The 15921-nt window shown below is 58.6% G+C and overlaps 1 protein-coding gene across 1 annotated transcript; it reads right to left on the bottom strand.

The window, feature by feature from the left end:
- Window positions 1-4832: 4832 nt before the first annotated feature.
- Window positions 4833-10000, bottom strand: FOXF1 (forkhead box F1). Its single transcript, XM_079760075.1, has 2 exons — window positions 7771-10000; window positions 4833-6358 (listed from the first exon to the last, which is right to left on the bottom strand). The coding sequence occupies exons 1-2, from the start codon at window positions 8759-8761 to the stop codon at window positions 6198-6200; spliced, it is 1152 nt and encodes a 383-aa protein (XP_079616201.1). The 5' UTR covers window positions 8762-10000; the 3' UTR covers window positions 4833-6197.
- Window positions 10001-15921: the final 5921 nt, after the last annotated feature.

The raw sequence follows: 15921 nt of genomic DNA, 5'->3' as shown, positions 1-15921 counted from the left end.
GCCTCCTCACCGATGTGATCTCACTAGTTTAATAAGATGCTCACTGCGGCTTGTCACCGCTGTTTCTCCCCAGACCCTTGCCCACCAGCACCGTTTCTCCCTGCTCTGCCATCATGCTGACACAAAGCACGGCAGAAAATGAGCCGTGGGTGTGGCCTGCATCTGGCCCCATCAACTTAGTCCACTCTGGACAGGCTCGCTCTCTTCCACATCCCCAGCCCACACTGCAAGAGCTGGAGGGGCGCCTTGGTGACCGTGCTCACCGTGGGGACTTTCTGCTTTGGCTCCAGTTTCCTTGACCTTGGTGACATTGTCCCTTAAAGATGTGGACATGAACCCCATCCTTACCCCAGTGTCCTGGTGCTGGAAAACGAAACAATGCACTGGCCTGTCAACCCATGATGATGGGGTGTGTCAACCACTAAATCGAGTCTAGTGCAACTGCAACGGCTGACACATAGTAGGTGCTCAATGTCTCTTGCATGAATGAGGCTGAGGCGGTTTTTTCCTGTCTTTCTGTTCTTGCATGCCAATAATATTTTATACCGGCAAGCATCAGTTGTCCCTCTTTCCCTGCCCATCCCCAAGGCACATCATATAATTGCTAAGGCCCATGATGTGTCTTGGTCCTACAGTAATTCAGTGCAACGATGTACGGACCCGGCTTTTTCCCGACTGTCCAGGCTGCTGGCCACACTGCTTGCCCAGCAGAGCTCTGCCTCAGGGTGTGCCTGTAGTCGATGCCGGACAAGGGCCATTCTCCTTAAAACAGCCCTGAACCCAGACATGTTGATGCCCAGGAGATCCCAGAAGCAAGAGTAGGGAGGCCCCAGCTGGCGTCTCTCACCCTGAGCTTCAACTTCTGAGGTTTTCTCTGATGGACGCAGGGGGCCCAAGGAAGTCAAGGGAGCTCTCATAAGGGGCCATGGTGGGAACGCATGAAAGCCAAGTCCGTGGTCCTAGAGGGAGACACAGGTCAGGGGGTCTGAGCTGGGGCTGCTGTGCCGTCTCCCCACCCCAACTGCATGGCCTCCCTACAGCTTGAAGGCAGGGAGGGGTGTGGGAGGCGCTGTGTTTAGAGACCCCGGGCCCCTGGGTGGTTCCCCATCTCGCTAGTGGAAGCTGGCAGCCACGGAAGCTGGTTCCGGGATCACACTTCGCTTCCCTCCTTTTTCACTTGACCCCACAGCTGGAGGAGAATGGGTGACCAGGTGCCACGCAATACAATGGTCAGGGACATGGGCTTTGAAGTCAGAAAATCCTGGGTCTGAGTTTATATTCCACCTTTTACCCAGTGTCTGGAGCAAGTCCCCTAACCTGTCCAAAGCTCTATGTCTGCACCGAGAAAGCGAGGGTCGGAATAGGCCTCCCGGAGGACTGCCGAGATGAATTGAGCGGGTGTGTGCCCAAGGGCTCACCGAGGGCCTGCAGAGGTCAGCTTGGTAAACATGAGTGGCTGGTGAGTCCAAGCTCGCTGGGCTCCACCTTCTCCCCATCAACTCCTTTTTACCCGTACACTCACAGGCCGCCCTGGGCTGCTGGCGGGAGGGGGCAGCAGAGGCCACGCTGAGCTGCCTTCTCTGGGGTTGTCTGGGGAGCCCAGAGAAGAACGGAGGAGAAAGAGACTTTCAACTTGAGCACTCACCAGGACCACTTGGGAATCTGTAAAGACTGCGGATTCCTGGGAACCCCCTCCAGAGATTCTAACCCCATGGCTCTCCAGGCCCTGCCCCACTCCGAAATCTGCAGTTGGGGCAGACCACCCAAGTATTCCAATGAGGGTGGTTTCGGGGCTGCACTCTGAGAACCGCTGTCAGAAGTGAAGCCACGGGCTCAGGGGCCTTCTGACCTGGAGGTTAGGAGATCCTGGGGTTGAGTCCATGTCAGAGCCCCAGACACAACTCCAAAATTCCATCTCTTGAGCCCCACAGATGCCATCCTCCTCCCTGGGAAGGGAGAGAAGGTCCCAGTGTGTCACACCAGAAGATGGGGAGTTTAATGGTTCCCAAAGTGGGTGCTGATAGGAAGTCCCTGAGCAGGAGGCCTTGTAAAATATGGGTTCTGGCACCTGGTATGCCACCACCCACCTGCTCACACCTACAAGCACCCGATCTCTCGGGGGAGGAAGGGGAGACATATGTGGGTCACATGGCTACTCCTGTTGGTGCCACCCCTCCCCCAAAGGTCCTTGAAGACAGTATTATCAGAGATGAGAAAACTGAGGCTCGGAGGTGACTTGGATGGTTTGTTTAGGTGGCCTCGGCAGAGCCCAGACTCTAGCTCCGCATTTCCACTACCTTCGGAGAGAGCCTGCTATTGGGGCACTTGCAGGCAGGGAGCCAGGCTTTGGTGCCACAGTCATGCCTTCCCACTCCCAGGCCCCCAGGCCCAAAGGGAAAAGAAAATGGGGACACTGCGGAGCTCAGTGGGCCAGGCGTTTTCCCATCAGAAATGCACACCCTGAGTGCCTTCAGGTCCCCGCGCTTGCGTCCAACGTGGGCCCTGGGAGTGAGCTCAGGGCGGTGGTGGCCTTGCCGCTGGGGCTGCAGTTCCGTCCAGCGAGGCCCGGGGAGCCCAGAGGCCTCGCTGGGGTGCTTCTGCTGCCAGAGAGTGCAACGGGGCGGGCTGCTGGAGCTCAGGTGCACCCACAGCATCGGCCCCGCGTGGAAAACCCCGAAATCTGTGGGATTTGTGATCCTGGAAGGGAAACCCTGTCGCATACATCCTTGCTACTTCCCTGCCTCTGGGCCTTTTATTATTGAGCGGTGGAATTGCATACATTTAGGGGGTGGAATTGCATACATTTAGGGCGTGTTCAGGACTGCATTGTTGCAAGACAAACTTCCTAAAAGTCGCGCAAAGGTTTTTAATGGATCCTGTTGAGAATGCCCCGGTGCTAGGATTCCCACGTGTGCCCACAGGGCCAGTGATTTTGCACCAGACTCAAAGAGCCTTTACACTTGAAGCTTGTAACTTGCACGCGACGGTCACCCTTTCATCGCAGCGCACGACAGTGGGAGCTTCGCCCAGCAGCCCCTGGTGCGAGCCTGGGCTGAAGTGGGCCTTGGAAGACACAATGCAAGCGAGTTCTGTCCCGCGCAGCAGCAGTGGCGGCGGCGGCGGCGGCGGCAGTGTGAAATCTGGGATGAGGGTGTGGAGGCAATTCTGCCGGCGGAATCTGGCCCTTTCAGGTTTGCCCGGAGCCAGCTCCTCTCGCGGGGAAGGCTGGACTTTTCTGTCACCCCCAGGCCCCAAGTCAAGCCCGAAAACAGCAAGTAGGCCCATCCCAGGGCTCCGGGAGGTTTTCTTGCCTTGCACCCCGGACGGGGACGCGCTGGGAGATCCCACTGAACTGCAGGCGCCACCGGGAGATGAACTGGAAGCCGCGATCCGCTGCCGCCCTGGAATCTGGCACCGCAGCGGCGCCAAAGCCACGCACCACCGGGACGCATCCCGGCCGCTGGCGCGCCAAGGTCCAAGCGAGTGGGCCAGGGGCCTGGAGAGGCCGCGGGAGACCGGGGGGCGCGCCGGCGGGGCTGGCATTGGGTTTCTCCTAATCAGCCCCACTTCCCCGGAGCCTCCGACCTAATTGGGGCGCAGTCTCCGCGAGGGAGGAGGCCCGCCTCGCCTGCGGAGGTGGTCTGGGTGAAAGCGCGAAGTTCCCGCGCTGGAGACCTGGGGGCTTTTCTCTGTTTTCCTGGGCACCCGCGGGAGGCGGGGGAGCGGAGAGATGGTCTCTTCTGGGAGAGCAGTGCCTTCTCCATCGCAGCGACCCTACTCTCCGAGCGCACGGCCAGCGCGCGCCGGCGACAGCGCGCTTCGCCCAGGAGACCCCAGCCGCCGCCGTGGCCCGCCCGAGACCCCAGGGGACACGGAGTCACCGGCCTTTTCCTGTCCCCTTTATCTCCGTTTTATAGACAGCTGTTAGGTTGGGACATTAATTGCCCGGGCGAGTTTATTGATAATTTTGATGTAACAGAGCACCGGAGAAATTACCCTCACGTCCAAAATGTCAACTTTGAGAAGAGCCAGGTTCAGAAAAACTGCGGTGGGTCCTGAGCGGCCGCACCAACAATGCGACTTTATTGTGTTTGTTTTCCCAAATAGCGGGAATGGGAATAGAAAGAGGGCGATCAGCAGAAGACGCAGGCTCTTAAAAATGTTCTCTAGTCCCTGAGGATTTAGAGGGACATGTTCAGGGATTGGAAACATGCCTATCACCTTGCTCTCCCACCAACAGCACTTTTTGGCACACATTTTACTCGATTCCTGATTTGGGAAAAACAAGTGTAAGGCACCAAAAAAAAAAAAAGTAACTACAAAAAACCTAAGAGTTCTTTCATGATTTATAACCGCTGGAATATTGGAACAGTAAAGTCTGAAATTCAAAGTAAAACTTTCCCTGGTCTTGGAATGGGAAAAAATATATATAATTTTTATATATTTATGTATATTTTACCTATATATGATCTTCCCTGGGAGAAGGAGGACTCTAGTTTTTCTTCAAACGTTTATTTCTTTAAAAAGAGAAATGACATTTAGAGGGGCAGAGGGCTCTTCTTAAAAAACAGAAGCCAAGAAAAATAGTTACTCGTGTCCAGATTTCACTTCAACGTGAAATGAAGAGTGAAAAGGAGAGGGTTAGCCAACCAATGAAAAAGAAAAAAAGTATTGAGAATCACCCATATTTTAAATACAAAAAAATAAAATAAAATAAAGTCTAGCTATCCCAGGCCGGTTTCGGTCTATATTTGGGGTGGAAGATATTCTGCAATCCCAATGAAATACTCATGCGATTTTATTTCTAGTTGATACAATGGTTAAAGGCCACGTACAAATGTTATACATTTTTATTTTTGTTCTTTTTTTTTAGGAAAAAAAATACACAAAAGGCAAAACATCCTCAAATGGTCATTTTATACAGTGCAGAAGGAAATTTAAAATACGTGTCACAAACGCTGCACCCCAGCAGCCAAAATACTAGAAAAAAAGGGGGGGGTAGTCCTTCATTTTATATATATATTTATATAAAACATATGGGAATTTGTTTTTACACACATGGGACTTTGTTTCAAATTTACAATGGGTATCTAAAAAAAAAAAATTCTACGCGGCAAATATTGCCAACAAAGTTACACCATTAATACTGATAAACGGAGGAGCCTATGCGGTGTTCCGATTACTAGGGGAAGAAAGAATAAATAACAGGATGAGCCTTGCTATCGTTTTAAAAAGTGCCTTAACCTTTCTGCATCGCCGCCGCAATCCTGAATTCGCGCGCTGGCCGGGCCTCCCCGTCCCGCGTCGGGCCGTGTTCGCGCCGCTTTCGCACCAGTTTACAGTAGAGGTCGGGAGACAGCCGGGTCTCGGGAGAAAAACACCCTCCAAAAAAGTACACGTAAAATTCGAAACAAAACCAAAAAGACTGCAGAGAAGGAAGAAGGGGAAGGCGGAGGGGGGGTGGCAGAGGCCCCGAGAGCTGCCTGCTTCTGGGCTCCATTGGTTTCTTTTAAAAAAAACAAAACAAAACAAAAACAACAACGAACAGTGGCTTCAGAAACGCAAGTCGCAAGTCGTGCGCACAGACATCCACCTGCGGCTGCAGGGCTTCCGAGGTGGGGGGGGGGAGAGCGCGGCCTCTCGCCCCCCCTTCCCTGCAAAACGCGGCTCTACCACGCGACTTGCGCATTCCAAGACATTCTTCCCAAAGAAAGTTAAAAATAACAGCGATAAATACTCAACCCCCCAATAAAAGTATTTGATAATGATGGTCTCCTGTTTGCCTTTCTTCTAAAAAATCTCCCCCCCCCTTCACTTTTTCCATTAAAGGGTTAAGGGTGGGGGAGAGACCTCAGCAGAATTTCTGTTTAGATGTTGAGGGTTTCCCCCCAACACAGCACCTTCTCAGCCGGTTTCAATCGGATCAAAAAGAAGATATTTATTTACCAACAGCTGCAGTCAGATGAGGCCTGGACGCCACCGTTTTTTTAAAAATATTTTGAGGGAACAGGAGAGGAGGTGCCGACCTCTGTGCCGCTTCTTTGCCCCGGGGGTGCCTTTTGAAATAATCCGGTTGGGGAGGGGTCAAACCCTTTGCTTCTGCCGACGGTTATACCTCGAGAATAAAGCAGTTTCTAGGGACGGGTTCCCTGCTCCAGGCGGTGGCCGGCCGTGCGGAAGGGCCCACGGGCTCCGGCTCACATCACACAGGGTTTGATGTCTTGGTAGGTGACCTGCTGGTGGTAGTAGGAGCCGCCGCCGGCCGAGTGCATGGAGGAGGACGCCATGGTGTTGAAAGAGAAGACAAACTCCTTTCGGTCACACATGCTGGGTGACTGCGAGTGATACCGAGGGATGCCTGTGAGGGAGGTGACAAGGGGCCAGAGTTCAAGATGGAGAAGCAGCTCTGCCCGCAGAGCTCTGGGCTCGGGGTCCCTATCATCCCCTCTCTCCACCCCCACGCACAGAGTCCCCGAGTGAGCTCCCAGCCCTGACTGGGCCCTGGGCTTGTGCGCCCCAGGGGAAGATCCTGGAACACCCGGACACATCCCTGCTCCCGGGAGCACCCTCTGCCTGGGCCTGCACCCGCTTTGGACACAGAGGCCGGGCTGGGGGGCTTCCGATGCCTAAAAGGAAGAGGTGGGGTGGAGGCCCCGATGGGTCTGCAGACTTCACGGAGGGCTCTGGCGGCCTCCACCTCCCGGGCGGGCGGCCTGGCGCCAGGGCAGCCACTTCCCAAGCTCAAAGGCTGCGGAGGCCTCAGTGCAGCCAGAGGCGGGCGCTGGGGGCAGGAAGCACGGGGCCAGCACAGGGGTGAAGGGGGCTTCTTCCCAGGAAGCCCCCCTTGGAGAACAGGGCCACCTGGGCAGCCAGAGCCCAGGAGTTTGAAGCAGCCCAAGCAGGGCCACCCCAGACCCCGCCAGAGAAGTGGCCTTTCGGCCACCAGGCCCGGCTCCTGCCTCCCACCGGCCGGCCGGCAGGCTGCTGACAGCTGACCCCTGAGAGGCCCCTGCTAAGCTCACTCCAAGCTCCTGCCAGAACTAGGCGGGAGTTCGGGAGGGGAGGTTTTTCTCCTCTTCTTCCTGAGAGCTGGGGAGAGGGCACCCGAGGACCCGAAAACCTGGGTCCTGAGAAACAAAGGGTCTGCGTGCGGGGCCTGCAGCTCCGATCCTCGCTCTGGGCCTGGCACAGACCCTCTCTGCCTCTGTCACCACCAATGCCCCTGGGCTCCATGGTCACAAGGCCAGGCCTGGTCCTCTGAAAGGCCAGGGCGCTGAGCCTCTGCGCACCAGGCCCAGGCGGCGCTGGGCCTAACTCTTCCGTTCTGCCAGGGCAAGGAGCAGAGGCGACTCTCCGGCCCGCTTTCTGAGGGACCACCCCCGAGGGGGAGCCAGCTGGCCAGGCTGGGCCCCATCTCCATCCTGGGAACTTGCTGAGGTGTGAGGGGGCCTAAGGGACCAGGAGCAACTTAGGATATTTGGATCTGAGCCTTTTGGTGGGACCTGGCCGTGCTCCCGCAGGCCAGCAGCCTCGGGTTGGAAAAGAAAAAGAGAAACGACATGTTGACCCAAATCAGGACCCAAGTTGCCTTCACGCCTCAACGGAGAGAGGTAGGGCTGAGGGGCACCGCACTATGGGGTTGGCACCCAACCGAAGTGGCTGCAGGCTCTCCACCGAGGGCCGTCAGCAAATTGGGGTGCTGGGCCCACGCAGTGCGCTCACAGAGCTCCGGCTTCCCCAGGACTTGGACCGCCCTGACTCCCCACTCACCTTGCAGCTCAGCTGGGGCGTTGTGACTGTTCTGGTGCAGATAGGGCTGGTCCAGGGAGTGTGTGGAGAGGCTGCCGGACAGGGGGTTAGCTGCGGGGTTGCAGGGGGACAGGGGCTGCTGCTTGATGTAGGAGGCGCCGCTGTTGAGCGCGGCGGAGGCCGAGGGCGGCCAAGCGGCCGCGGAGCCCGAGTAGACAGCGTGAGGCTCCATGACCCCGCCAGCGGCGGGCAGCAGCGGGGAGGCGGGCACCGAGCTGTCGTGGTGAGGGTACTCGCCGGCCGCCCCGCCACCACAGCTGCCCATGTACGAGTGGCCGCCGTTGGCGGGCAGGTGGGGCACCGAGTGGCTGGGCAAAGCCATGCCGTCCACATTGCCCGGCAAGTGCCCATTCATCATGCCCAGGCCGCCCTCGAGCGCCAAGCTGTTGGGCGGGCACGAGAGGCCGCCGGCCGAGCTCTGGAAGCCGTAGGTGTCCGGGAGGTGGTTGAAGCCCAGCCCGTTCATCATGCTGTACATGGGCTTGAGCGCCTGGCATTTCCTTCGGAAGCCGCGGGGCCGCCGCCGAAAGGAGCCCTCCTCGAACATGAACTCGCTGGCCGGGTCGATGGTCCAGTAGTGGCCCTTGCCCGGCCGCCCCAGGCCCTTGGGCAGCTTGATGAAGCACTCGTTGAGCGAGAGGTTGTGGCGCACCGAGTTCTTCCAGCCCTGGTAGGAGCCGCGGAAGAAGGGGAAGCGGCTCTGCAGGAACTGGTAGATCTCGCTGAGCGTCAGCCGCTTGGTGGGCGAGCTCTGGATGGCCATGACGATGAGCGCAATGTACGAGTAGGGCGGCTTCTCCGGGCGCCGGATGCCGGCGTTCGTCTTCTTGGCCTTGGACGGGCCGGACGACGCGGGGTCCATGGCCGCGCCGCCTCCCCCGCCGCCGCCGCCGCCGCCAACGCCGCCGCCGCCGCCGTGCGGTGGCTGCTGCTTCTCGGGCGCCGAAGACATCGGGTGGCTGCTGCCGCCGCCGCCGCTGCCGCCGCTACTCTGCGCCGCCGACGAGCCGGGAGGAGGAGGAGGAGGAGGAAGAGGAGGAGGAGGGGGGGGGAGGGCGAGGGGGAGGGGGCTGCGCACGCGGGGCTGGCTGCACCTCTGCCGTCATCGGCCACTTCTCCCGAGCGAGCCGCGGCGCGCCCTCCCCCGCCCGGCCTCCCCGAGGAGCTGCTGGATCGGCCGGTGGTTGGCGCAGAACCCCCTCTCTGTCCAGCTCCCTCCTCCCCCACCTCTATCTCCTCCCTCTTTCCCTCTCGCCCTCCCACAAGGGAAGGAGCCGAACGGAGGCTGAGGGCAGCCTCTTGGCAGCAAGGGCGGAGGCTGCGGGACCCCCACCCCCACCCCCCTCAACACACACACCGGTTTTTTAGGGGAGGCACCAACTCCGGGGCCTGGGCCGTGCGCCCCCGCGGGGAGCAGCGCTGGGTCCCCACCGCCCGCCACGCTCGGCTCCACGACTCCAGCGGAGGCCGTCCTCACTGGACCTCCTCTCGGCAGCGTCTCCCGGGCCGGTGTAAGACCCTTCGGGCGTTTCCTCCCCGCCCGGCCCCCTCCGGCCCCCACGTTGGTGGGCGCTTAAAGGGCCCCCACCCTCGCCGCCCAGCGGCCGCCGGCAGAGCCCGCCCCGCCTCCACCAACCTGGAGAGCGAGTGTTAATGCGCTCTCCGCCCGCGGTTCAGCCGCGCCGCGCGCTGGACCCCCGCCTTCTCTGCCCGGGCGGCGCCTAGGGAAACGCACCCCGGGTCCTGGGCCCTCCCCGTCAGGTACAGACCAGTGGCAAATCCCAACTGCGGCGGCGGCAGCGGCCTCCAGATCGTGGCCATCACGGCACAGTGGGCTCGGCGGTCCCCGAGGCCAGCGGGCGTAGGTTCCCGCGAGGGACCGCCTCCCCACTCTCCCCGCCCCGGGAAGGACTCCGCTGCGCCCGGGACTTTTCGGACTCTCCCGGCAGCTAGCGAGCGAGCGGGCGGGCAACGGCTGGCTGGGCCGAGCGAGGGCGGAAAACGAAAGTGCGGGCGGGTCGCTGCTGCTTTTGTCTCCGGCTCTGCGTGGCCAGGCAGGAGCGACGGGAAGAAGGCTGGTCTTCGGGGACCAAAATCGCACAGGCTCCCAGAACAAGCGACCCCGCTCGTTCACTCACTCATGCACACATAGGCATGCATTGATGCACATGCAAACCCGGTAAATGACTAGACTCACATGTGTAAACTCTCTTCTCTCCTATTTGTGCGTTTCCACTCACGCACTCGGCGCTCCGGCTTGTGCGCGCCCACTAAGGCGCTCACTCGCACACACAATAGGCCCATGGGAACCTCAATTTCACCAACTCCCACTCAAACGTACATTAGCCACGCTGGGATCTGAACCCACTCGTAGTCCAGTGGACTCTCCCCCAGCCCCACCCCACCCACACACTGAAAACCCTATTATTTGGCCCCCGCAGCCCTGATGTCCCCACTTTCCAAGAGCAGGTTCCGATTCCCCAGGGATGGTAAAGGCCCTGGCAGGAAGTTTATGTGGCTCAATGTAAACATGTTCTGAGGGATTCTTTAATAATAATAATAGAGAATTCCGCGCGCGCGGGCGGGGCGGGGGGAGTTGGCCTAACGCCCCTGTGGGCCGGCCTGCCGCCGCGACAGGGCCTCCGACACTGCGCGGCCGGCCAGGTTCCGGAAAGCTGTCTGCGCGGGCGGGGAGCGCAGGCTCGGGCGGCCCAGAAGCGCGAGGCGGCCCGCAGCAGGGGTCTCGCACGCCCTCCTCCTCCCCCTCTCCCCCGCTCCCACCTCCTAGCACCAGGGTGTGGGCTAGGACTGGCGTGAAGGGGCGGTGGCGCCGAGTGCAGTAGCGCGCAGGAGCCGGACGCAACGCGGCACACAGGGACCCAGGTGAGTGCTGCTCGCGCGCAGACTGTGGGGCGCCGGGCCCGGCCTCTCCCGCTAGGGCCTGGGGTCGGGTGGAGGGAGACCAGGGGTGTTTTTTGTGGGTCATCGCGAAGAGCCAAGATGCCGTTCCCTGGCTCGAGCTGGGGTGAGAGGCTTGCGCCGGGCTCAGAGAGCGGCCGCGGCGCCGTTCAAAGCCCACCGACCTCGCGCGTTTCTCTGGCCTCCTTGTCTCCTGCGGATGCCCCTCCTCGTTCGCTTGGCGGTAGACGCCTCGACGCCTTCGGGGCGCCTGGCGCGTCCTGGGGAGGAGCTGGGGGCTCGCTGGCGTTGTCTGGCTAAGGATCACCGCCTGATCCGGCGGAGCCGCGGTCTTGGAGGCTGGAGAGTCACCGTCCCTGCCCTGAGCTTCCTCCTGGCTCTCCCGGCCTAGGCTCCGCGCAGGCAGGCAGCCTAGCTGGCCTGGGGAAAGGATGAGTGTAGGACGTGATGGCGTTGCGTGTCCCGGTATTTTCGCACAGGTAGACGCGCAGTGGCAGACCCACCTCCACTTCTCTGGGCCCAGAGAGCATCCACAGACCACAGACATCCTCAACACCTCGCCTGCCTCCAGTACCCCCCCCCCCCCCTCCGCCAGCGAACACCCCGCACACAGCTCAGGTGCCCCCACTCTCACAGCCGCCCAGGCCTGTCCACCGCCGAGGACACGCTTTAGGTTAAACGCACCCTCTCCAGCACTGCACGTCCTCCCACGCACAGACAGCCGCACATGCACCGCAATCGCGCGCACTGCCGCTCTGCCTGTGCGCGGACCCCGGCACGCGCACATTCTCGCCATCACTTTTTTTCTCCCTCTGCCAAACGGCAGCTACAGGCAAGGAGGCCCAGGCGGCGCCGGGAGGGAAGCTCCCGAGAAGGGGTCGCTACCACCAGCTGCTGGGAGTCCATCTGGCCTTTGGAGGAGAAGCGAGCGGGGGAGGCTGCTGCTAGAAAGCCATCGAGGGGTGCAGCACTCCCCATGGCTCCCAAAAGCGATAGGAACGCCTTCCTTTCTCTCGCTCCTCCTCCGCTGACCCGGAGCCTCCAAAGTGAGGGGGCTCTTTTTCCAGGATCCCCCTTTCCTCGGAAGTCCTCTCCAGGTGGGAGGGGATGCCAATTGCATTTTGGCTAACCCCCCAGAGCAGGCTTCCTCTCTCCTGCACAGCCTATCTCTCACCAGCTCTGCTTGGGGGCCCCTCAGTGTTTTGGGGTGGGCGAGCTTATGCCTTCATGGGCTAGAAGTGTGAAGTCAGACCCCACCTGGCCGCCACTTAGCCCGCAGGTTCTGACAACAAACCAGGCTCTGCAGGGGAAGGACAGCAGTTACTTTTGCCCACGGAGCGGGGTCCGTTCCCAGTGGTTTTGGAGCCTCAGAAATGTAGCGGATGGAGGTTCTTCCCATCCTCTCCTCTGCACCCAGGCAGGACATAAAGGTGGGGGCATGAGAAGGAAGGGAGGAGGAATGAGCTCCTAGATCTGTAATTTGGGATGAACTCCCCCTCAAATCTGGGAAAAACCACAGCCAGCGGAAGGAGGGCTTTTTCCACATGCCCAGGAACTAGGCTCTTGTCTCTTAAGATGCCCCTGAGAAGTCCCACCTCACCTTGCAATTTTAGGGTGGGGAAACTGAGGCTCAGGGAGGACCTGGCCTGGGTCAGCCAGTGCTGACCAGCAAACATCTCTTCATCTTGCCTCTCCACCCCCAAGAACAGACTGTCATTGCAGTTTACCCTCCCAGACAGACGCCTCTCTGCAGGCCGCAGCTGCCCAGCATGGAATTTAGAAATGCTCTACCTCTGGCATGCCTGGCTTCCTAGGCCCAAGGGCCCCAGAGACCTGTTGGAGAATTGACGGTGATAAACATAACAAGCACCACAAACAGTGTCAGCTGGACTTCTCAACTGCTGATCGTGCCCAAGTACTGCTCATCACCTGATTAACACCCCCCTGGGTGTTCTCTGGGCTGTGGATCCCTTTGACCAACTGTTGAAAATTACATTCAACCCCCCCCCCCCCCCCACACACACACACAGAAGGCACATACATTTGTGGAATGATTTTCAAGGTTTTACCAAACATTTTGAACCCATGGGTGGGAGCCCAACCACAAACCCGCCACCTCCTCTTCACAAACCCAGGACCCTGGTTAAAGGCCCCACAGATACTTGTTTAATCTCCAAAGAAGTCCCACCTTTTACAGATGGGGCTCAGCGAGGTTACCCTGGTCCTAGCTCACCCTGGGTTCCCTTGGTGCCATAGCGTGAGGGTCAGCAGTGGTCAGAGCAAAGACCCTTTGCCTGCAGATTTGAAATCACGGTCAGGATTTGAATCCAGCCTCCACGGGTGTAGGGATGTTGCAGGAGCTATTTGTGCCTTAGTTTCACTTTGGGGTGAAGGGGGGGGGGAGAAGAAGGGGTTTTTATTGGTTTATTTTTGCCCCAGCTTTTTTTATTGATATAGAAATCAAACATAACCTTGTTAAGTTTAAGGTATATGATGTGCTGATTTAGCTTATTTATATGTTGCAACATGATTACCACAATAAAGTTAGCTGCCACCTCCACTCCTTCCACACAGTTAATGTGTGTGTGTGTGGTGATTGCATTTAAGAACTACTCCGTTAGCAACATTCAAGGATGTGACACAGTATTATTAGATGTAATCACCAGGCTGTAACTTAGTTTCTTCATCTAAAAAGTGGGACGAATAATTGCACCTTTTCCTTAGGGCTGTTGGGAGCATTGGACAAGACTGTGCGGAGACAGACTTAGGCTATCCAGACAGACAAACAAACAAAATCGGCTTGAGGGGCAGTCGGAGAAAATGCAGCCTGGGATGTGGCAGCTTTTCGCTCTTAGCTTAAAGAGCCATCAAGACCCCCCTCCCGTACCAAATCAAACGTGCGCCCCAGCGCCAGCGCCAGCCCCAGGAATCCCAAGATGGGGGCGGGGGTGTAAAAACAGACACGCCTGCCATGTCTCCCACTCCCCAAACCCAAGGTATTTTTACTGGCTAATTGCTTAAGTGAAGCCGCCCGGGCGGAGAGCGCGCAGTAACCCGAGCAGGGAACCAGATCCTGCTCCGATTGTGCCCGGGCTGGCCTCGGGGGCGGGGGCAGAGGCAGCCGCCGACCACCCACCGCGAGGGCGGCCGCCTCGCCCGCTGCGCCCCTGCTCTGCATTAGCGCCTGGCCAGCACCCCCCTGCCCCCGCTCCCTCAATCCCTTCCAGAGGACGTCCAAAGGCGACCCCAGGTAGTGTGGGCTGGTCCCCAAACCCCTGGCAGGTACTGGGCAGTGAGGGAAGAAGGCTGGCCGGCCAGGGGATCTCGGTAGGGAGGCTGGAGGGACGGGGTGGGACATCTATGGGTGAAAATGCAACCTGCAGACAAGGGACTTTGGGGAGAAACGTCAAAGTCAGGAGGAGAGAGGGCAGTCTTCCTCCCTCAGTCATAACATGATCTGCGCACAGAAGGGGGTTATGCCTCTGCAAACTCTGGATATGCGCACACAACACGCGTGCCAGTCTGTAGAGGGGCAGAACCGTGGGACTGAGTGGTGTCTGGCAGGCACGGCCGTGTCAGGTGGGTGTTCAGGGGGAGGGCTGTGCACAGAATAGCTGAGATGTACAAATATGACTCATTTGCTGCACCGAACACTAGAGGATGTAAGTACAGTGTGGTGTCTCCGTGTGCAATTAGTATTTTAAGACGTGAACAATACAGCACATTACTCACGGGCACTATGAGGGGGCCGTATGCAGATCTTTGAATCGCCAGTTAGGTGCATGGGGTGGTCTGAAGGTGTGTACAACGCACTGTGTTCCAGACACAGAGTATGGTGGGCTCTGAAGAGAAGATAATATGGAATTCGATAGACGGTTGTAGGTTGTGTGTATGATATAAAGGGGTGTATTATATATTGGGTTTACATGAACATTGTAAAATATGTTCAATTTGATGCCGCTGGGCACAGAGCATCATGGGAAATGTGTTGACAGTGCATCTGGGTACAGCTGGTCGGAGGAGAGGGGTCTACCCTGGGGAGCTCAGTCCCCCCAGGCTCCAGGCAGCGTGTTTGCAGCAGAGGATGGCTGCGTGAATCTAACATGCGGTAATAGAAATGCAGAGACCACTCAGCTAACGGTGATTGAAGCCTGACTGTGTGCTCTCTGAGGCCCCTCAAGGTAATCACTCGCTCATGCAGCCCTGACCAGACCATGTAAGGCAGGCTCCAGGGAAGCCAAGGTCCCTGGAAGCCAAGCCGCTCTCCTGCTGATTTTTGTAGCTTTGGAGCACGTTGCTGTGCTGGGAAGCCAGGGCGGCCCTGGAAGTGCTGTGGAGTCCTGGGGACCACGTGTCTTCTGTGCGGGCCTCCAGGAGGTTGGTAGTGCGGGACCCTGTAGTCCTCTGTCTGCAGCCGGTACAGGGGACGAGAGGTGTGGGTACTGAGGAGCCCGCTGGGCCCATGGAGAAAACTCCTGATCGGAGCCCGCACCCACGTTTTGGGGTGCAGTACCCACTTGTGCCCCATTGCTGCCCAACTAAACTCCAAACCAAGGCAGTCCTGATGTCAGTAGGAAGCCGGACTCTGGGTCCCCCTGAGACTCTTGATGGGGTTACCCCAAGATGAGGAGAGAGAGAGAGACATCACCCCCGGGCCCATCGAGCCCTGCCACACGGGGCGGGCGTACGTGGGGCTCAGAAATCCCACCTGTTTGGACCACCGGGGCCACGGTGGGGGAGCAGCAAGGGAGGGGCTCTCCCTGCACCAGGCCCCGGCAGTTCATCTCCCTGTCAGCTGTACATTAGGGAGAGGTTCATATTTTGGTCAAGAAAAAAAAAAAAAAAGGCCCGCGCTTGCACGGCTGCAGCCCTGAGCTTGCCCCTCACTTGGCCCTTTTACCCAAAAGCACACATTTTCCATGACGTCCTTCAATGAAATATTTGACAACATTGCAGCCCAGGAATTTACAGCCTTCTTCCCCTGCGAGATTTTTGGGAGTTTTCTGGCATAAGAAACAGAGACGCTCTGGGGACACGGAGTGTCCCTCGCTCCCATTCCGGACGCCTGGCTGGTCAGCCGCCCTGCCGCTTCCCACAGAGGCAGCTCTGAAGCATCCGGCATTCGTGCCCCACTGCCCGGGCAGCTGCGCTCAGAAAGGTGGCGAGAAGATGTTCCTTCCCGCGTAGGGTGTG

The sequence above is a fragment of the Cnephaeus nilssonii genome (assembly GCF_951640355.1).
Source record: "Cnephaeus nilssonii genome assembly, chromosome: 20".
Lineage (NCBI taxonomy): Eukaryota > Metazoa > Chordata > Mammalia > Chiroptera > Vespertilionidae > Cnephaeus > Cnephaeus nilssonii.
This window is presented reverse-complemented; position numbering and strand designations above follow the sequence as displayed.